The sequence below is a fragment of the Phytophthora cinnamomi genome (genome assembly GCF_018691715.1).
Source record: "Phytophthora cinnamomi strain GKB4 chromosome Unknown Contig117, whole genome shotgun sequence".
NCBI classification, from domain to species: Eukaryota; Oomycota; class Peronosporomycetes; order Peronosporales; family Peronosporaceae; genus Phytophthora; species Phytophthora cinnamomi.
This window is the reverse complement of record NW_027151050.1, coordinates 216,881-236,684: the sequence shown is the minus strand read 5'-3', so window position 1 is coordinate 236,684 and position 19,804 is coordinate 216,881. Positions and strand designations below refer to the sequence as shown.

Genomic DNA, 19,804 nt, shown 5'->3' with positions numbered 1-19,804 from the left:
TTACAGTCGCCGCTCCTTGCCTGCGTTCGCGGGTGTAGTCTCAAAATATGTCTGCAGTCGCTCCGTCGGGATCGCCAGCCGGAAGTAGTAGTGCGCAGACGTGCTGTTATCACTTGCTGCACCCACTCGTGTCATGTCATCCATCGAGAATAGCGTACGTAGGCTTGCGTTGTCTGCGTCAAGGCGGTCAAGAAGCTCGTATCCGTGCTGGACCAAAAACTGAACGCTGGGGGCCACAAATTCGCCCTTTGACGAATCCACCTTTGCTCGCAGCTCATCGAGCAATTTGATGATTGTGTAGCTGCGCACCTGCTCGTTCAGGAACGAGCGCATATCGTACACATACACATCACCCTTCTCGGTGAAGACTTTGTCAAAGACGTTGTGGCTTCGAGCAGCGTCGTACAGAGTGTCCGCCATGTTCACTCGCTTCTGAGCTAACAGTGAGTGCAGCAGACTCAGCGTCGTAGGAAGACTGATCACAAATGAACCCTCCTTGTCGATAAGCGGCAGCTTCTCTTCAAACAACGCTTCGTAGGCCAGCTCTGGGTGGCGCTTGCGTACGCAGGTACGCACCAGCACGTCGTACACGCGCGGGTCCGCAGGCACGTTAAACTTGAGCATCTCGCGCCACAGATACATGGATCTGCCGCTGTGGTCCTCCTCGCGCAGACGTCTGAAGAAAGCTTCGATAATGGTGTCATCACGCGGCTCATCGGTGTTCGGGTAAAGCGCGCGGATGACGCCGTCCGGGTTCATGTACGCGGCCAAGCCCATGGACCCGACGAGACTGCCGCAGAAGAGCGTCGTCATCATGTACTCCTCGTAGTTGATGAACGGGACGAACGCGGCGCCCATGAGACCCATACCCACGAGGGCCGCCTTCACCTTCTTCTGGTCGATTGCACCCAGCTCGCCGTGGTACACGGCGTGCATCATGGTGATGAAAGTCACCAGGTCGGGCTTAATCTTGCGCTCCTTCATCTCCTCGTACAGCTGGAAGGCGGACGTGAGGTTGCTCACCTTGCCGCACGCCTTGAGCAGGATGTTGTAGTGCACCAGGTTGGGCTCCAGCGTCGTCTTCTTGAGCTCGTTCATGAGCGCTTGGGCGCCGTCAAAGTCCCCGCTCTCCGCGTGCGCGTCCATGAGGATCGCGTACGTGTGCTCGTCCGCCGGGATGCCCTGCTTCTGCATCTTGTCGAACAGCGCCAGCGCCTCGGCCACGTGTCCGCCGCGCGCGTAGGCGCTCATGAGGTTGTGGAACGTGATGTCCGTCATCTCGACGCCCGCCTCCTGCATCTGGTCCAGCACGCCCTGCACCTTGTTCGGGTCCCCCGCCGCGCCGGCGACCGCGAGCAGCGCCGAGTACACGCCGAGGTTGGGGATGGAGCCGCGCTTGACCGCCGTGTCGAAGAACTGGAAGCCCTTGTCCACGTGGCCCAGCGCGGCGCAGGCCTGGATGGCGCTGGCCAGCGCCTGGTTCAGCAGGAACACGTCCTGCGCCATGAGCTTCTCGGCCAGCGCCACCACCTCCTGGTTGCGGCCGGCCTTCTGGTAGATGCGCACGCACTCCATCTCCGCCTTGCCGTGCGTGGCCGCGGCCCGCTCCACGATGTGGCACAGCGGGATGGCCGCCGTGCACTGCTCGCGCGTCTTGCACAGCTGCAGCACGGCGCTGGCGCGGCGCAGGAAGTCCAGGCTGGGCTGGGAGCGCCCGTGTCGCTTGGCCTCGTGCACCAACGCCTCCAGGTCGCCCACCACCTGCGTGCGCGAGGTGCGGCGGCGACCCGTGGCCAGCGCGGAGCTGGCCTTGCGCACAGTCGAGGCGGCTCGCGCGGGACTGCGCGGCGGCGGCGCGCGCTCGGAGCCGGCGGCAGCGTGGAGCACGGAGGTGTTGGAGATGGCGCGGACGGCGGTGGGCGCATGCTGGCGGCTCGGGAGCGCCGTGCGCGACAAGCGCAGCAGGGCCGAGCGCTGCATGATGGCACGCAGACTTGATGGATCCGCTGCGGGTGATGCGCCAGCCGCGACTCGGGCCGGGTCGGGTCGACGAGATGATACTGAACTCAAGGCAAACGACTGCGACCGTGACGTCTGCGGCCAAGAGCGGTCTCAGCACTCGCCGTCTGATTCGCTCAAGGCTCGGAGGGCGCTGGTCGCCATGCTGCCGCCCAGGTCCTTCCTGATGCAGAAGCTGAGCGCGCCGTACGACGGCGGTGCGAGTGCCGCCGCCGTGGCGCCGCTGAAGCCTCATGCCGGCGACAAAAGCAGCAAGAAGAAGGGGCAGGCGTCCAACATCGGCTGGATCCTGAGCCTCACCAAGGAGGAGAAGCTGCCGCTGGCCGTGGGCGTCACGGGCATGACCATCGCCTCGGCCATGAACCTCGTGTTCCCGCGCATCATGGGCAAGGCCATCGACGTGGCCTCGGGCAAGCCGGCGCCCGGCGGGCTCAGCCGCAAGGGCTTCGTAGTGGTGGTGCTCGCCACCTTCTTCACGGGCTCGGTCGGCTCCTTCCTGCGCACGTACTCGCTCGGCATGGTGGCCGAGCGCATCGCCGCCAAGCTGCGGCGCCGGCTGTACAAGGTGCTGCTCTCGCAGGAGCTCGCCTTCTACAACAACCGCAAGGTGGGCGAGCTGGTCACGCGGCTCAGCGGGGACTGCCAGCAGACCGCCAACGCGGTCGTGGACGTGCTGTCCAACGGCTACAGGTCGCTGAACTCGGCCGTGGGGGCCTCCTGCATGCTGCTGACCATCTCGCCCAAGCTGACGCTGGTATCGCTGACGATCCTGCCGGTCGTGGGCACGGGCGCCATGCTCTTTAGCAAGTTCTCGAGCCGCCTGGCCAAGACGCACCAGAACTCGGTGGCGGACATGACGGGCGTCGCAGAGGAGCGCCTGAACAACATTTTCACGGTCAAGCTGTTCTCGGCGGAGCAGGACGAGCTCGATCACTTTGAGAAGATCAACCAGGGCATCTTGGCCAACGCCAAGCGCGCCAAGCGGGCTCGCGGAGTGTTCATGGGCGGTCTGTCGCTCTCGATCAACTGCTCGCTGTTTTCGGTGCTGTACTTCGGAGGTTCGCTGGTGGGATCGGGCGAGCTCACGATTGGAACACTCACGTCATTCGCGCTGTACAGCGGCTTCATGGGCCTTGGTTTCTCGGGCGTGTCGTCGTGTCTGAGCGAGATGAAGAAGACTCGCATGTCGTCGCAGGCTCTGTTCGACTTGTTGTCGCTGCCGCCTGCTGCAGATGGCGAGGGAGCGCTGGCCACGGTGAAGGGCCAAGTGCGCTTCAACGACGTCTCGTTCGCGTACCCGTCGCGTCCGGACATCCTTGTGCTAGACCGTTTGAACATGGAGATTAACCCTGGCGAGGTGGTGGCTATCGTCGGCAAAAGCGGTGCTGGCAAGACCACTATCGCGTCGCTTATGTCGAAGATCATTAAACCTACGAGCGGCACGGTGACCCTGGACGGTATTGATATCGCTACGCTAAAGGCGTCGTGGCTGCGCAAGCAAATTGGTGTCGTCAACCAGGTTCGTTGTAACGGAGATTGTTTGAGCTTGTGATCAGGTATTGACGAAGTTCCGCCGTTTTGATTTTCTTTCTTAGGAGCCGTCGCTGTTCGCGTCTACGATTGCTGAGAACATTATGTACGGTGCTGAGGTGCACAACAAGGAGCAGCTTGTTGCTGCTGCTAAGGAGGCCCACGCGCACGAGTTTATCATGGAGTTGCCGAACCAGTACGACACGTTCGTAGGGGAGAAGGGTGTGGAGCTCTCTGGTGGTCAAAAGCAACGCATTGCCATCGCACGTGCGTTGTACAAGAAAACAAACATTCTGCTTTTCGATGAGGCCACGAGTTCGCTTGATGGCCGCAGCGAGGACATGATCCGACGTGCTCTTCAGTCAGCGGCCGAAAACCGGACTGTGTTCATTATTGCTCATCGGCTGAACACCATCAAGCACGCTAACCGCATCATTCTGCTAGAGGAGGGTGTCATCGCGGAGACGGGCACTTTTGACGAGCTGAACCAGGAAGGCACGAAGTTCTACAACCTTGCCCACAACCAAGCTCCATTGCTTTAGATGCAGCGGGCTATGAGCTGGTACTTATTGGGAAATATAAGCTCTTCTCTCTCCTAATCATTTCTCCTACTCGGCTCATTTTGTGGTAGAATCTTGTGTGCTCTCGCTTTGGAGTTTGACGGTGCATGAAGGGCACTGAGCGATCACCATCTCAAGTTGATCGGCGTATCCGTTCATCTGCGCCAAGTTCTCCTGAAGACAGCAAATCTCACAGCGTTAATCACGTTATGGCAGCAACAGAATGTATCGATCTCGTACCTCTAGCATTTTCAAGCGTCCTTCAAGATCCGACCTGTCTTCATCCTTCTTGGTGCTTTCATCGCTGGTGGTGTCACGCTGCCTCGAACGCGAATTCTCGAGCATTTCGGTCAGCTCTTCGATTTTCGCCTGTTTCGCCTGGATGTCTTGCACAGATGCCTCTCGATCAGCCAAAGACTCGCTGTGATCGCGCACTAGCGACTTATACTTGTCTTTTTCGTACAAATAGCGCAAGTAGTTAGAAAACAGTGTTATCGGCTACAGAGTCTCCCACCGTACCGTTTAGAGCTGAATACTCTGTCTTGAGTTTGGCGACTTGGTTCTGGAGCTCTTCAATGGCGTGTTTGCTTTGATCCTGGACTTCCGCCGGGTGCTCGTATTGCTTGGCGTCGCGGATCTTGCTACATGAAGGGTCCTCAATTGAACCCACAATTGGCAACACCGAAATAGTGGCAAGTGCTGCACGGGGTAGTAGATGTTGTTCTTGTATGAGCCGAGTTTCGCGTTCGGCGGGGCTTCCTGTGTGCTCCGGCTGGTGCGATGTGAGATCAACGGGCGATGAGGTACAAGCATAGCAACAATACCTTGTCACCATCTTCGCTCAATCGTTCGTCTCTCTCTCCTTGACTGCGTTTGCGTTTGTTCGTCTCCCACTCGCTGCATTTCTCAGTAAGATGGAAACTAAACGAAGTTCCGTTCGTCGCGTTCAACTGCTGGAGAACGAGAGCACTTGTCTTGATGCGAGAAGCGAGAGATCTGATCCAAGTACAACGCGGTCAAAGACTTGTTCACGCCAATCACCAAGTACCGAGCACGCACCGGATATACTGCTGCTTTGTCGCCCGCGTCGACTTTTGCAGCGCCTCCATCTTCTTCGCCATGGCCGCCTGAGACTCGCGTGACGCCTGCCAGTCGAGCCTGTACTTGTCCAACTGCTTGGCCTGATGCTCCTTCGTCTGCTTCAGTGCCCCGATTTCCTCACACAGCTTGGCCCTGCTCGCCTGTGCGGTTGCTAGCTCGTCTTGTGCTGCTCAGAAGGGAGTGCTCGCTCAGCGATCGTCGCACGAGCGAACATATACACAGCAATTGCCACTCGAGATAATTAATGGCCTACCCTGTCTCAGTTGGTCGCTCAGCAGCTTCTGTTTCACGCTCTCGGACGCGCTCTCGGCTTTCTGCTTGCTCTTGCGCTCCTGGCAGCGCGTCAGCTCGTGCAGGATGTTCTCCAGGTGCGCGAGCGGTGGCCGCGCACAGCTGGCCGTGCTGCCTGTCTCGGACGCAGCCTTCATTCCCTTGGGTTTGCGCCGTCCGCTGCAACTTCGACAATGAAAGAGTGCGGAAAAGGGCAACTTCAACGACCATCACTCTGGTGACATTTTCCGAAACACGACGTATGATACTTTCTGAAACACGACGCAATTGTGTCCTCAGGTCGCACCGCATGGTGATCAGAAGAGTTGTGTGCCCCCTGTCGGCGCTGAGTCTCAACCTGGGACTTAGAATGTGTTTGACCACCCAGCTCGTTGAGCCGGTTGCGACTGGTTTCTGGTGTTGCCATCGTCGTCCTTCCGTAGCTCTGGTGGACGATCGATGATCGGCATCGGGATGGGGCCCTTGATTGTGGAGTCTACGCAGCGAACTTCACGAGCAAAATGAGCCGGAACTCTTGTCCACAACTGAGTCTCTGGGTGTATACAGATGGTCTAGAGACGACACCATCCTTACTACTAGTAATAATAGGGCCAGCACTTGGGGATTTACTCACGGAGTGTCACGTGACGACGATGAAGTTCCCTGTGACTAAGGTTGACACGAAACTCTTTATGCTGCTGCTGTCCTTCGCAACCGTGGTCGCCTGCTCCGCGACCTCATCCCCCGCCTCAGCGACCGCTACTGCGTACAAGGAGCGCTCGTACGGTGAAATCATCGACTACCTTTTCGAGCTCGAGACCACGTACCCGGACTACGCCGAGGTGTTCAGTGTACAGGACAAGTACGGCCTGCCAAAGCGCAAGGAACTGCAGTGCACGCGAGCCAACAAGACGGTGCTGTGTGAGCAGTACGTGATCAAGATCACGGAGGAAGCGACGCTCCCTGAGCCGGAACGTCCCGAGCTGATCTTCAGTGGTGCAGTCCATGGTAACGAACGGGTGGGTCCGCAGGCTGTCGTCGCGCTGGCAGAGCTGTTGCTTTCGCATGCCAGCAGGACCGACGGTAATTCGTGGCTGAAGCATCTTGTCAAGACCCGCACGGTCGTTATCGTCCCTACCGCTAACGCGTACGGCTACGATCACAATGTTCGCAAGGAGCTTGACGTGGACCCAAATAGAGACTTCCCGTACAATCTGGATGACGACAAGAAGTGCATGGTGACTATGGCTGCTCGAGCGCTGAACGAGCTGTGGCGTGATCATTTGTTCCAGCTTGGCATCACTTTCCACGCTGGTACCCACTGCATCACGTACGAATGGGGCGGCAAGAACCACGTTATGGAGTCTGGCAAAAGCCAAAAGAGCCCGGACGATCGCAGCCAGCAGCAACTCGCTCGCATTATGTCTCGCTTCGGAGGGAAATTTGAAGAGAACGGAGAATACTACCCTGATGGCACCATGAACGACGTAGTGTATGCGGTGAACGGCGGGATGGAAGATTGGGGATATGCGGCATCTTGGGAGAACGAGTTCACCACGCCGAAACCCATCCAAACCTGCAATCCAGCTAGCTTCGGGGGGTATCCTCGAGCTAAAACCAAGTACAACAATGCCACCCACCGCGCTTTCAACGTCCTGATAGAGACGAGCGACAGCAAGCAGCCGAACGCAACAAGCTTGGGTGACAGCTCCACGCTTTCCGACCAGGCTTTGAATGACTATTTGCCATCCACTGAAATGGTCGGCCACGTTCCTCGCAATGTCCGCTTGTCGCTACTATACATTGATATGGTGCAGCCGTATGTACTTTGGAAAACGAAGCCGCACAACACCACCTCCAAAAAAGCAGCAACGTTCGCATGGGAAGTAGCGGGAGCCATAACCGTGGACAGCACGCAATTGAAGGTCTGGTCCGATGACCACTCTGATGCTACGCTCACTCGAGCGCAGAGTGGTGTCACGCGATGGTATCACGAAGATCTGGAGCTGAAGGCGAAAAATAACAACAACGGTTTGTTCTCCGCAAACGTCGAATTTGCGGCAGTAGGAACATATTATGTCCAGGCCATCGCCACAGTCGATCAAGGCTGGGCCACTCAAGGCACAGGAGATGACACCCCAGTTCCCAGAGTGAAGGCGCAAACGCATATCGTGAACGCTCGTACCAACGAAGACTGGTTGTACTCCAACAATAACCGGGTCGTGAGAGGCCAAAAGGTATGGACTTCGGAAGTGACCAAGATCATTGTGGCTTAGATTTGCCAGCTTGCCACTTTCGTTTGTGTGATGTATTAGATCAGACACGAACTCCCCGGCCGCACTCTCAAAACAAGCACCATCGGTGTTCACAATAAACGCGCTTGTTAATTTTTGCCTTCGCCGTCAGGGCCCTTTCCTCTCTAACACGTGCATGCACTGTGTGCGAAAAGACAAAGAATTTGTCAGCCTGTTTGTCCGTAAGTAGTGCTAGTAAAGTAGTAGTATAAAGAGCGTTCGCAGATGACCTATGCGTCTTCTGGTCGCGTTGGCGCCGAGTTGAGAGCTACTTTCGCTTCCACTGTTGCGCGCACATTTGGTCTGGGTGATCGTGGATCTTAAGTTACTACAGCTCGGAGTAGGCATTTGTGGAGCGGTAGTACGAGCCCGGGTAGCCCATGCTCATACCGCGCGAGGGCATCCGCGCGCCGCCCAAACCGCCACGAGCTCCAAAGCCGTAGCCACCACGTCCACCGGCACCACTTCCAGCTTGGCCAGCTACTTGAACCAGGAACATGTGGCCGGACGGACAAGCTACGCGCCTGTACAAAAGGAAACAAGCAGGAAGGCAACGGTTAGCGCCTTTTGCACCACGTATTCAGGTTCAAACAGAGGAGACTTACATGTTATACATGTGAGGTAGCACGCGCATTTGGATATGGCATTGCGGGCAGCGCACCAGTGCACCATGCGAGCTGGCTCGGTACGAAACAGGTTGGTTCAGGTCCGGGCCTCCTGACGGGGTTGACATTCGCATCCCGCCCGCTGCAGTGCCCGGATCATCGCCACGAGGCTTCGCGTCCCTTTCTGTGACTGCAGCGCCGCAGTCGCGGCAAAACCGGTGACCGAGCCGCACGCGCGGGTGGTCACACTGCTTCTTGACCTGCATTTCTGTCATGGTGGCACGGCACGACGGGCACTTGTCGTAGTTGCTGGAGTCGGATTTCTGGATCTCCTTCAGACAACTCCAGTGGAAGCTGTGTCCACACGCGGTAGTGTAGATGGCATCCCCGACATCCATCGTCTCGAGACAAATCGCGCACTCCTCCGCCTCCTGCACCACCGTGGTCTCCACCGTTTGCCCCTCTTCCAAGCCTTCCTTATCCTCAAAAATGTCGGCAGCAGCGTACGGCTTCGCCACCAGGGCGATGGATCTCTTCTCTGCGTCTTCGAGGAACGAGCTCAACTCCTTCGAGTAGAGCGACTGAGGCGGCGCGTCTCGAGAGCAGTCGTCCAGACTCCTCGAGTACCTCGACCGGAGAGTGCGCAGGTCCGGGCGAGGGCCCAGGTACCTCTCCTCGAGCGCGCGCAACCTCATCTCCCGCCGAGCCTGAGCTTCCACCACTTCCCGTTCGCGCTGGGTGCGCTCCGCCTCCCGCTGCCGCTCCTCCTCCTCCAGCGCCGCCACTTGGCGGGCGCGCGCGCGCTCCACGTCCTCCGCGCGCCGACGCTCGAGCATCATCTGGTTCTGGTCGCGGATGCAGCGGTCGCACACCCGCACGGGCTCGTTGTTGTAGCGCATGATAGTCGAGCTGGGCATGATCTTGTGAGTCCGCGAGCAGCTGCCACACACAGCGTTGCCGCAAGCCTGGGAGGGAGGGGGTGCACGGACGAGAAGGTTAGAGAAATTCTCTAAATCGCGGTTAACACTATCGTAACCCGGTTAGAGAGAAAAAAAAAACTCACGCGGCAACGGTGCTTGCGACGGAAGGCGTGGAACTTCTTGTCGCACACGAAGCAGTCCGCCGCCGCCTCGAACTGCGCGTCCGGCACGGAGGGGGCGCCAGCGGGGCCGCTCGCCATGGTCATGCCGAAGCCGATGCTCGTCGACGAGCCCTGCGCACGCATGGCCGATTCGTCTCTGTGTCTGACTTCGTGTGTGCCGTCGTTCTTGTCTTGATTTTCCCGTTCCGTACATAGAGGGGGAAAGCGACATTTGCCCTCTATACAAGTGACTATAACGCGAAAACCAGCCACAAGACCCCAAACAGCAATGACCAAGTCCACCGAGGCGAATCGAGTGAGTGCGCTGCGCAACGGCGTGCACCCCGTCCCCGTTCTAATGCGCGTGTCTGCCTACAGGATACTTACTACCGCAAGGCCAAGGAGGTGGGCTTCCGCGCGCGCTCGGCCTTCAAGCTGCTGCAGCTGGACGAGCAGTTCGACTTCCTGCGCCACGTGCAACGCGCCGTGGACCTGTGCGCGGCGCCCGGCAGCTGGAGCCAGGTGCTGAGCCGCAAGCTGTACGACGCCAGCAACGTGCAGAGCGCCGACAGCGGCGACGTGCGCGTCGTGTCCGTGGACCTGCAGGAGATGGCGCCGATCGCTGGCGTGCAGCTGCTGCAGGGCGACATCACGTCCAAGCGCACGGCCGAGCAGATCATCGGCTACTTCCACGGCGCGAAGGCGCAGGTGGTGGTGAGCGACGGCGCGCCCGACGTCACGGGCGTGCACGACATTGACGAGTTCGTGCAGGCGGAGCTGCTCGCGGCGGCGCTCAACATCACCACGCACGTGCTGGAGGAAGGCGGCGCCTTCGTAGCCAAGATCTTCCGCTGCGAGCAGTACGACCTGCTGGCGACGCAGCTCAGCGTCTTCTTCGAGAGCGTGTCCTGCTCCAAGCCCATGAGCAGCCGCGCGCAGAGTAACGAGGCCTTTGTGGTGTGTCAGGGCTTCCGACTGCCCGAGAACTACACGCCCGTCATGACCTCGTACCTGCTGCCGCGGTACGGACTTGAGGAGGACGAGGCGCACGACCCGCTGCTGATCCCGTTCCTCGCCAGTGGAGATTTGTCTGGATACGACGACGCCCAGCAGTTCTACTAATGTGATGGAGGCAAGTGCTCGCTGAAATAGATAGGGATTCATCTTTATCAGTGCTGTGTGCCTTTGTTTTCGTTAAGGGACTCGGACGACCGATACGATTCGAGCTAGCGAGGACACGCTTTCTATCGCGAGCAGGAGGGCATCTTTCTTGGTCTCCAAAACATCCAAGACGCGAGCGTCTACAACTGTCTTCTCGTCACTGGCTGGTGGACCCTCTTGATGCAAAGCACAAGACAGCACTGGTGTCACTGAGCGCTTCCTTGGATCCCATCCAAAAAAATGGTTGGTGTGCTGTCGGGGTAAATCGCCACCATCACACAGCTTCGTACACTCGAGAGACTCGGTGTTTGCCTCGCGGACCTGCTCGATCATGGCTGCGCGGTCGGTTGCAGTGGCGTGACTCCCACATAAGCGTCCAGCTAAACTCTCCAGACAATCAGCAAAAGTATTGACCGTCTGGCCCATCTGGCGCAGCGTCCCTGCTGTTTGCTTATCGATCTTGCTGCCGCCTGGTCGAGTTCGCAGTTTGCCCGCACGATGACGCAGCAAAGCGGCGAGGTGGATCTCCAAACACCCGCCACCAGCTACGACGTATGGATTATCGATCAAACTTGCCAACGTTTTGAGAGCTGTCGTGATCACGTGGGAAAGCTCATCGTACGCAAAGCGATCCGCCGCTGCAATAGCGATGGTTGTCACTGGATGCCCATTTCCACTATTTGTCGCCGAAGAATGGTTTGTTGAACAATCCCTTTGAAGTCGGATATACTGCTTACTCCCGAGAGTTTGCGTTGTGATGAGAGATAGAAATCCAAGAGCACTGCAGATAATGCTGTCATCGATCCTCCAGTCGCTCAGAATTGTGGCTCCACTCAGCATCTGCACGCCTCCTGTGTCGGATTAAGCACTGAGTTAGTTTCAAACAACTACCAGCTCAGATTCAACGCTCCAAGTGATCCAACTTACGAATATTCGTGGCGGACAATCGATCAAGAGTGAAGATGCCCTTCGCGGCCAGATACGTTTGCAGGTACTTCGGTATGATTTTCTGCGATAGCACTGCCGTGGCGCCAAGCCGCTCTAGTCGGTCGCCTACCTGCCGGAGCGCTTGTAGTCGGAAGCTTTTTAACGAGCCCGAGTGATTCACACTTGTACTGATGTCTTCCTCCTCGAACTCTGCTAAAGGCTCGATCGTGATGTTGAACAAGGCAACGCGTACGTTGCAAATGGGAGGAGATAACAGGCTACGTTTGGTTCCTTGGCGTCTTGCACGATACGGCCACGGCAGGTCAAGAAGAACCGTTTGCTTCCACAGCTGAGACTGTGTCATCGACTTTTGACCAGAAGCAAACAGGAGTTGCACTGGAACGGATTCACCTGGGTTTTCGACGACAAAAGCAAAGACGCTCACAAAAGCTTGGATGATAAGTGGAATAACCACCGTGTCCGTGGTGACCTCATTCATCCCCGTCGTGGACTTGGATGAAACGACACCGCGAATCACTGCTGAAAGCGCGATTTCCGAGCTCCAATTCACTGCCGCTCGCACGGGACACGCCGGGTCGTCCAGGTACTCCAGAACCCAGTCAAGCACCACCTGCAAACCTGAATTTCACATGACAAAGACGTTCAATAATTCCGGAGCGTGCGGGACAGCTCACGCTTGACATGGCTTACACCGCTCAAATGGGTCATGCTCACCTCTACTTACGACACGGTGCGGAATCTCCGCCAGACTTCCTTCCTGGATCTCGAGCTGCAGGCTACCAGCAATGCAACTCAGCCACCGCGTAACATCCAAGCCTTTTCAACCTCACCTCGCACTCAGCCCCGCCAGGAAGAGCCCGGCATCGGCATGTCTTCTGATCTGCTCCACCAGAATCGAGCAGCAGAGGCACTCCGTTAGCGCAAATCTGCCCAGCACCGAAACGCCTTGTGTCACCAATGCTGCAGCACCTTGCTCTTGAGCATGTGAAAGTACGCGTTGGCGATAGGACAGTCCCCAATGCTGCGCAGCAGCACACACACACACAACCTGCAGTCAGCCGCCCTTCCTTCCGCGCGGCGAGGCACTGCCATCAACGTCAGCAACATCGGGGCAACGCTCTTCGCCGTTGCACCCGGATCGAAATATTTGGCGCCCGCTCTTACTCGACGCTGGCGAAGAACCGCTCCGCCACAGCTGTGGCGGTGAGCGCGTCGGGGCACTGCGCGTTGGCCTGGACGAGCTGCGCCCTGCCCAGCGGGCCGTAGCTGCCGGCCACGAGCGCCTCCAGCTCCCTGCACGCACGCACCAGCCGCCGCTTGACCTCGCCCCGAGCGAGCTGCCCCGCCTCCATCACGATTGTCCAAGTGGACGTCGAGCGACCGCTCAAGATCGCAAGTGCAACGCCGTATCCATTGAGGCTAGGGCAGCGACCACCACGACCGAAGTCGACTGACTATTGGCTGAAAAGCCACTACCGCCCCGTTGCTGGCTCTCTCAGTCTCTGATCGGGCTGGTGCTGACGCAGACGCAAAGGCTCGGCTTCCGGCAGACCAGTTGCCTCTACGCGTCGAGCCTACCACGCCGGCCAGGACGAGCCGCGTACATCGATCGGCACTCCGCCACCAGCTTCCACAGCTCTGCACTACGCCTCTTGCAGCTCCCCACCTGCCGCCAGCCCGATACCCACCTCACCGCCACCGCCGCGATGCTCATGTCGTACGGCGTGTCCATCGCCGTGATCAACTCGGTAGTCAATGCGCTCTGCGACCCGCTGCGCAAGTACCTGACCAAGTTCATGGACCCGTTCATGGTCGTGGCGATGCGTGGACTCATCCAGGCGCCGTTGTTCGTGCTGTGGGCGCTCGTGGACACGGGCGGCCGCGTGCCACCGCTCAACCACCTCTTCTGGACGTCCGTGTGCGTCAGCGGCTGCATCAACATCATCACCAGCTACCTGTACAACCGGGCCATCCAGATCTCCACGCTGTCGGCGACGGTACCGTTCTTGTCGTTCACACCGGCGTTCCTGGTGATCGTGGCGTTCCTCGTGCTGGGCGAAGTCCCGACTGTTTCGGGCGTGCTGGGCATCTCCATCGCCGTCATGGGCGGCTTCTGGCTGCAAGGGGCTCAGGACCAACACGCTAGCAAGGACCTGCTCGTGGACTCGTCCAACGCTAGCAAAGGATCCATGTACACGATTCTGGTGGCCTTCTTGTGGAGCATCTCCAACGTGTTCGACAAGATCGGCGTGCAGAACTCGACGCCGCTGGTGTACGGAGCGACCATCCAAGTGATCGTGGCGGGAGGCAGCTTCATTTTGCAGAAGATGCGTGTGGGAAGCGAGGAGCTTTACCTGCCGATCGGGCAGGAGGTGAAAATCCCGTGGAAGTTCGTCATCCTCGCGGGTGTCACGAGCGTCGTGGCGTACTACATCAACCTTGTGGCGACGCAGCACCTCGAGGTCTCGTACGTGATCGCCATCAAACGATCAGGCTGCATATGGAGTGTGCTCATGGGGCGATTCCTCTTCCGGGAGCGGAATCTGCGAAAGAAAATCCCCAGCATCATGCTGATGGTCCTCGGTGTTATCTGTATTGTTATGGGTAAAGAGTAAACAAATAGAATAACCTGCCGCTCTCGCGTGCATGCATCCGCTAAATGCCCACAAAGTACAGGTGTATTACCTCGCAGACGAAATAGCTATCTATCACCGGGCGTGTGTTTCCGACGTGCCCGCTGCATACACACAAACAATATATCTTCGTCCCCATCGTATCCTTGCATCACATGCTCGTCCTAACCTACTGAAACAGCGCGTCCTGCGACCAGGACTTACCCTCGGGCGTGTCTAGCCACTCCTCCGACTGGGCGATGTCGTCCTTGATCGCTTTAATCAGCGCCTCGAGCGACGAGAAGTTCATCTCCGGACGGATGTAGCCCGAGATGAGGAACTTGAGCTGCGCGCCGTAGAAATCCTTCTCGAACTTATGCAGCAGGTGCGGCTCCACCGTCTTCTCCTGCAATAAACAGGCAAACAGACAGCGAAGGCAGCAGAGTCAGTAGCAGCAGCAGCAGCAGAAATTGACAGTCAGCACCTCTTCCATCAATAAATGACACAAACGGGTTCGAGCCGCACCTTGTTCTTGAAGTAGGGGTTCCAGCCAATGCTGGCGACGGCCTTGTACGGGCCCTTGCCGTCCACCGTGGCCCAGCCGCAGTAGATGCCTGTTGGCAGCTGCTCCAGAAGGTCTCCCAGGTCCTTGCTCGAGAGGTTGGCCGTAGGACAGCCCAGCTGCTTTCCGCCGCGGCCGAAGCCCTCCACCACCGTCGCCTGCAGCCGCAGCACCGTCTTCAGCTGTTCAATCGCCATGCCGATCTGTCTGTCTGAGCCTTGCGCGTCGAGGTCGCTAGTCGGAGAGTGAGCGCAGCCAGCGCGAAGGTGGCGGTCTGCTGGTATGCGTACGTAGCAAAGGGCCCAATGAGAGCGCGGCGATTCGTAATCGTGGTGTGTCGCACATACAGTATGCATTAATCATTACGATACACCGTAACCGGGTACATCTTGATTACCCGCTGGTTACACCGAAGTTTCGGCGCGCGTTCCTTTCGGCTCGATACAGGTACACTGTACCGATAATGAGTGTTGGTCCCACAGTTGCACTTTTGAGGTGCGCAGTTGCGCGTTGGGAGGCTCATGGATGCATCCATCCGCTTCATATCCCAACCGACCAGCGAAGTGCCGAGCAGCTCCGTTCGTTCACTGCCCACGCCGCTACACACACACCAGGAGCCTCATGACGAGCGTGGCCAGTAGCTCCGCGGCCGCCAGCAGCGTCGCCGCCACATCCACGCTCTCGGCGCTCACGCCGGCCTTCACCATGGTGCCCAGTTCGGTGCGACGCCGCGCCTCTGCGCCAGCCAACGCCGCCGGCGAAGACGCCGCAGCTCAGCACAAGCGGCGCCACCGCCCCAGACAGCGCAAGAAGAAGGACGCAGCGTCGTCTGCAGAGCAGAACGCGCCTGCCAGTGACAGCGCGCAGGCCGTAGCAGAGCCTCAGGACAGGGCGCCCGCAGCCAAACCCAAGCGGAAGAAGAAACCCGCCAAGAAGAACGCGGCCACACCCAACGCCGCCGATGCTCAGGCCTCAGCGCCGGAAGAGGAGGAGGGCGAGCCCGAGTTCTGCTTGCTGTGCGCCGACCCCATCCGCTTCTACGCCGTGGGCGAGTGCAACCACCACGGCATCTGCAGCCGCTGCTCGATGCGCATGCGGCTCATCATGGACGACCGGAACTGCCCCATGTGCAAGCAGCCGCTGGAGCGCGTGGTCGTGAGCAGCGCGCCGCGCCCCTACGAGAGCTTCGAGCTCTGGGGCGACGCGGCCGGGCCCGAGTCCGTGCTGGACGAGCCGTCCGACATGATCTTCGTGGACTGCCGCGCGCACTACTACGAGCTGCGCAGTCTGCGCGAGTTCAAGTGCCGCATGAAGCGCTGCAGAGAGGTCAAGCACTCGCTCGGACAGCTTAAGGAGCACCTGCGCCACGACCACGGCGTCGAGTTCTGCGAACTGTGCTTGGGCCACCAGTCGTTCTTCATCCAGGAGCAGGAGGTGTTCACGAAGGGCGCACTCAAGGGACACAACATCGGAAAGAGTCGAGGTGGGCCCGCAGGGCAGAAACATGCCAACACGGGCAAGGACTTCCACCCCATGTGCCAGTTCTGCAGAAAGCGCTTTTACGGCGACAAGGAGCTGTATGAGCACCTGGAGCGCGACCACTTTAAGTGCCACATCTGCAAGGTGGAGAACGAGTACTTCCGCAACTAGTACGTGGATTAATGTGGATGCGTATCCTCGGTCTCGGAGAGCTAACACACTCTTGTTTTTTTGTCGCAGCGCTAGTTTGGAGACCCATTTCCGTCGCGAGCACCACTTGTGCGAAGACTCAAGATGGTACGTCCATGCACTACAAAGCATATAATATTTCTCGATAGGTTCGACGCTGACCTTGTACACCCTTGCAGTCTGGCGATGCGCTTTGTTGTGTTTCCCAACGATGTTGAGTATCAAGCCCACATGAGCTCCATCCATGGCGTGCACAACCGACTGCAATTTAATTTCCAGGTCGCTCGCAACGGCGGAAACCCTATTACTGGCCCCGTCAATGCAGGTTACGCGGATGGAGTTCCTGATCACTGGAACTATGGCGTCAGCGACCATCCGCCCTCGCCGCCTGTCCGGATAGAGGAAGCCTTCCCGGCGCTGCCAACGTCTAGCGGACCTGCCCCTCCTCCGGTTCTGAGACCAGCGATTGCTAGGCCATCAAGTGCTCAGACGCAGGGCCCACCTCCAGCTCGGCGTATGCCCATGCCTCCTCGGGGCCAGATTGTTCGCAATCAGCGATTAGCTCAAGCACTTGGGGTTAATCGACCAGGTTTGGCTGGCGGAGACACTGCTGCTTTTGAAGAAGAAATGAAGACCCCCAGCTACTCGGAAGATCTCATTGCATGGGGGAAAGCGAACACAAGCTACCTTGTGGTGGTAGAACGTCGCTTGGAGCGTATCGTGCAAGAGCCATCGTGCCACAGTGTTAGTTTGCGAGTGATGTCGGGCGAAGAGGTATGTCTGCATACTGCTTAGATGGCATCTGTGACGATATCCTAACCCGGTATACTTGCTTCTTGCAGCGCGCGTTGATGCACCAGTTGGCCTCAGTTTACGGCGTGGTGTCAGAATCATTTGGTGAAGACCCTCGTCGCCGAGTGTCATTTTTTAAGCGCGATGACGCGCATGTGCCGGGCGTAACGCTTTCTGCGCACATCGCTAATCTCAACAAGCAAGCGCGAGCAGCTCAAGCATCGAGCCGGCTGAAGTTTCTACCGCTGCGAGGCAGCACGCCCCCTCCTCAAGCTGCACCGGCTCCTGCTAGGCCTCCTGTTCCTGTCAACCGTGGGTGGGAGCACATTGAGCCCCGCCGCGCTCCTGTTATTGCAGATGCCTGGAGTGACGAAGAAGATGAAGGTGAGACTGAAGAAGAGGGGAGTGCTGACTCGCAGGAGCAGAACGAGGATAACGAAGAGAAGCAGTCAGTGGAGCAGTTACCTGCTGCAGTTACTACTGATTGGAGCGATGGTCACGATGACTCCGCTGAAACGGAGAAACTTAAAGCAAAGGTTGCTTCAATTGCGATAGACGAAGAAGAATGGGAGTAAATGAATAGAGAACAATCGAAGTTGCCCAGGCTGTATGTTGGTACTATGGAATTAACTTCGTGAATCTCCATATTCGTTGTAGCCCCCTCGTGGCACTGCGTCATCGTATTCTACTATGTTGCCGCTTTGTACCAGTGCATCATATACGAAAGCGAAAACACACTTTATTGTGCTTTCTGAATGTGGAGTTTGCTAGTTTCCTTCTTATTTCTGTACAACGAGTACCGCATCGCCCCTGTCCTAAGCGAAGTTTTGTCCTAAGCGAATTTTTATTTTAGCCAATGAAAACAATGCATTGACACCACATGTCTGTAGTTAAAATTCCATGTTGACCAGCTAATTATAGGCTTCCACCAACCATTCGGTCTCAGTGTTCAAAGTGCTATGGGTAGACCACGCACCACAGGAACCGGCAAAAAGCCAAAGCGCTACACCCGCATTGCAGTCGACTATACGCACAAGCGCCGCCTTCTCAAATTCCTGGCTGCTGGCTATTCTGTAAACGAAGCTATTGCACACGTCTACCCAAATTGCAGCAGGCAAACAGGTTTGTAGTGATGATGATTATTCCAGCAGCTCCGACGATGAGTTTTTCTAGATGCACAATACAACACATTACTTTGATAAGACTTAATTGCGAAGGTAACCAAGCGAGCTTGTCAATTGCGAAAGAGTACCGCAATTTTATGCGGGTTCAATTCCCGCCGTGTCCATACTTTTTGATTGGTCCAAAATACCAAGAATTATTATAACTTTTACTTTTTATCATTTAATTCTGAGTCTTGGCAACAGATGTACCGTAAACTGCATACATTGCAGTTCGCTTAGGACAGGGGTGATGCGGTATGTAGTTGTTTAGGACCATACATACTCTCACCACTGCACTTGATCATCAACCACTGTGCGTTAACATTCGCAAAGTTTGCTCGAGGGAGCAAAGTATTCTCGATAAATCCTGTGATATCTATCCGCTCTAAGGGTAATTTTCGTGCATGTAAACGCCAAAGCCTACACTGAACGAGATGATTCCCACCACGGCCAGCATTTTCAGCACGGATAACGCGACGCCGACCGCAGGGTGACGCTTCTTGATCTCCTTCACGACCTTGGCGGCATCCTTCTCGGTGAGCTTGATAGGGGTGTTTCCCACCGCAGCCTTGAGATTCTTCACCTCGGGGCTCTTCTCCGCGGCAGCCTTCACCGCGTTGATGTTGGGATTCTTGCCCACCCACCCCTTCAGTCTGTTGAGGTAGGGCATGTTGTCCATGAGTGTCTTGAGCTTGCTGAAACCCGACACCCCTCGCTCTTCATCTGCCGCATCAATGGCTGCAGCGCCCTCGAGCTTCCTGAGAGCTGGGGCGGATCGGTCGACCACGCGGTTCGAGGCCGCCACACCGCTTTTGCGGGCAGCGTCATCAGCGTTGGCGAACCCATGGCAGCATGCCGCGAGGGTGAACGCCAGGACGAGCAGGAAGGCACTGAAGCGCATCGCGGTTCTTTCGGTTCGATGGTCTAACAGGTGGAGGGAGAAGTAGCGTCTGGCGGTGGAAACTCTGTTCCCGTTGAGAACGGACTTTGAGCAGTGGCGACTGGCCAAGCCCCCTTGGCAGGAGGAGCCTTGCAGTTTGCTTACTTCGTCCAACGACGAAGATAAGGAAGAGGCTTTGCAATGCGGGGCACAAGTGTTGATTGGCTTGTGCCGTTGATTCAACACATCTGGCAATGTGCATGGACTAGGGTGGCCGGCTACAACTTGAGAGTCTCAATGAGACATCGTGGTTGAATCTTGCTGCTGTACCTCGTCGAGCCGTTCACACCCAACATAATGCCAATGTACATGTACCGTGGTGAGATAAGCAGTGGCGAAGAATCACTGGCCACGCTTGTTAGTGTGAAGAGTCTTCACACTAACAAGCACTCTTCACTGAAGAGTGCTGTGTTCACTTTGATCGGAATTGCGGTCGCGATGTGGTAAATCTGCGACTTGAACCGTTAGAACAATTACACGAGATTAAAAATCAATCAG

General features: G+C 57.3%; 11 protein-coding genes across 11 annotated transcripts; 5 read left to right on the top strand and 6 right to left on the bottom strand.

The window, feature by feature from the left end:
• On the bottom strand, window positions 1-1,980 carry IUM83_10378 (pentatricopeptide repeat-containing protein, chloroplastic-like; the record flags this gene model as incomplete). Its single annotated transcript, XM_067934875.1, has 1 exon — window positions 1-1,980. The coding sequence occupies one exon, from the start codon at window positions 1,978-1,980 to the stop codon at window positions 1-3; it is 1,980 nt and encodes a 659-aa protein (XP_067781396.1).
• A 181-nt stretch (window positions 1,981-2,161) lies between these two features.
• IUM83_10377 (ATP-binding Cassette (ABC) Superfamily) lies at window positions 2,162-4,091 on the top strand (the record flags this gene model as incomplete). Its single annotated transcript, XM_067934874.1, has 2 exons — window positions 2,162-3,538; window positions 3,615-4,091. 2 exons carry the CDS (start codon window positions 2,162-2,164, stop codon window positions 4,089-4,091), a joined length of 1,854 nt encoding a protein of 617 aa, XP_067781337.1.
• Window positions 4,092-4,166: 75 nt separating this feature from the next.
• IUM83_10376 (uncharacterized protein) lies at window positions 4,167-5,638 on the bottom strand (the record flags this gene model as incomplete). The annotated part of the gene is made up of 6 exons (XM_067934873.1): window positions 4,167-4,283; window positions 4,350-4,561; window positions 4,629-4,764; window positions 4,934-5,105; window positions 5,169-5,376; window positions 5,464-5,638. The coding sequence occupies 6 exons, from the start codon at window positions 5,636-5,638 to the stop codon at window positions 4,167-4,169; spliced, it is 1,020 nt and encodes a 339-aa protein (XP_067781401.1).
• Window positions 5,639-6,133: 495 nt separating this feature from the next.
• On the top strand, window positions 6,134-7,756 carry IUM83_10375 (Carboxypeptidase N catalytic chain; the record flags this gene model as incomplete). The annotated part of the gene is made up of 1 exon (XM_067934872.1): window positions 6,134-7,756. The coding sequence occupies one exon, from the start codon at window positions 6,134-6,136 to the stop codon at window positions 7,754-7,756; it is 1,623 nt and encodes a 540-aa protein (XP_067781335.1).
• Window positions 7,757-8,102: 346 nt separating this feature from the next.
• Window positions 8,103-9,604, bottom strand: IUM83_10374 (uncharacterized protein; the record flags this gene model as incomplete). The annotated part of the gene is made up of 3 exons (XM_067934871.1): window positions 8,103-8,298; window positions 8,380-9,344; window positions 9,443-9,604. 3 exons carry the CDS (start codon window positions 9,602-9,604, stop codon window positions 8,103-8,105), a joined length of 1,323 nt encoding a protein of 440 aa, XP_067781336.1.
• Window positions 9,605-9,749: 145 nt separating this feature from the next.
• Window positions 9,750-10,582, top strand: IUM83_10373 (ribosomal RNA large subunit methyltransferase; the record flags this gene model as incomplete). The annotated part of the gene is made up of 2 exons (XM_067934870.1): window positions 9,750-9,776; window positions 9,839-10,582. The coding sequence occupies 2 exons, from the start codon at window positions 9,750-9,752 to the stop codon at window positions 10,580-10,582; spliced, it is 771 nt and encodes a 256-aa protein (XP_067781334.1).
• A 695-nt stretch (window positions 10,583-11,277) lies between these two features.
• On the bottom strand, window positions 11,278-12,921 carry IUM83_10372 (Thermosome subunit alpha; the record flags this gene model as incomplete). Its single annotated transcript, XM_067934869.1, has 7 exons — window positions 11,278-11,297; window positions 11,359-11,472; window positions 11,549-12,187; window positions 12,284-12,345; window positions 12,400-12,449; window positions 12,539-12,590; window positions 12,734-12,921. The coding sequence occupies 7 exons, from the start codon at window positions 12,919-12,921 to the stop codon at window positions 11,278-11,280; spliced, it is 1,125 nt and encodes a 374-aa protein (XP_067781399.1).
• A 354-nt stretch (window positions 12,922-13,275) lies between these two features.
• Window positions 13,276-14,184, top strand: IUM83_10371 (Drug/Metabolite Transporter (DMT) Superfamily; the record flags this gene model as incomplete). The annotated part of the gene is made up of 1 exon (XM_067934868.1): window positions 13,276-14,184. One exon carries the CDS (start codon window positions 13,276-13,278, stop codon window positions 14,182-14,184), a length of 909 nt encoding a protein of 302 aa, XP_067781397.1.
• A 187-nt stretch (window positions 14,185-14,371) lies between these two features.
• On the bottom strand, window positions 14,372-14,940 carry IUM83_10370 (Riboflavin kinase; the record flags this gene model as incomplete). Its single annotated transcript, XM_067934867.1, has 2 exons — window positions 14,372-14,587; window positions 14,707-14,940. 2 exons carry the CDS (start codon window positions 14,938-14,940, stop codon window positions 14,372-14,374), a joined length of 450 nt encoding a protein of 149 aa, XP_067781398.1.
• Window positions 14,941-15,364: 424 nt separating this feature from the next.
• On the top strand, window positions 15,365-17,778 carry IUM83_10369 (Avr1b-1 Avirulence-like protein; the record flags this gene model as incomplete). The annotated part of the gene is made up of 4 exons (XM_067934866.1): window positions 15,365-16,392; window positions 16,463-16,519; window positions 16,591-17,185; window positions 17,254-17,778. The coding sequence occupies 4 exons, from the start codon at window positions 15,365-15,367 to the stop codon at window positions 17,776-17,778; spliced, it is 2,205 nt and encodes a 734-aa protein (XP_067781486.1).
• A 973-nt stretch (window positions 17,779-18,751) lies between these two features.
• Window positions 18,752-19,267, bottom strand: IUM83_10368 (Avirulence (Avh) protein; the record flags this gene model as incomplete). The annotated part of the gene is made up of 1 exon (XM_067934865.1): window positions 18,752-19,267. One exon carries the CDS (start codon window positions 19,265-19,267, stop codon window positions 18,752-18,754), a length of 516 nt encoding a protein of 171 aa, XP_067781485.1.
• Window positions 19,268-19,804: the final 537 nt, after the last annotated feature.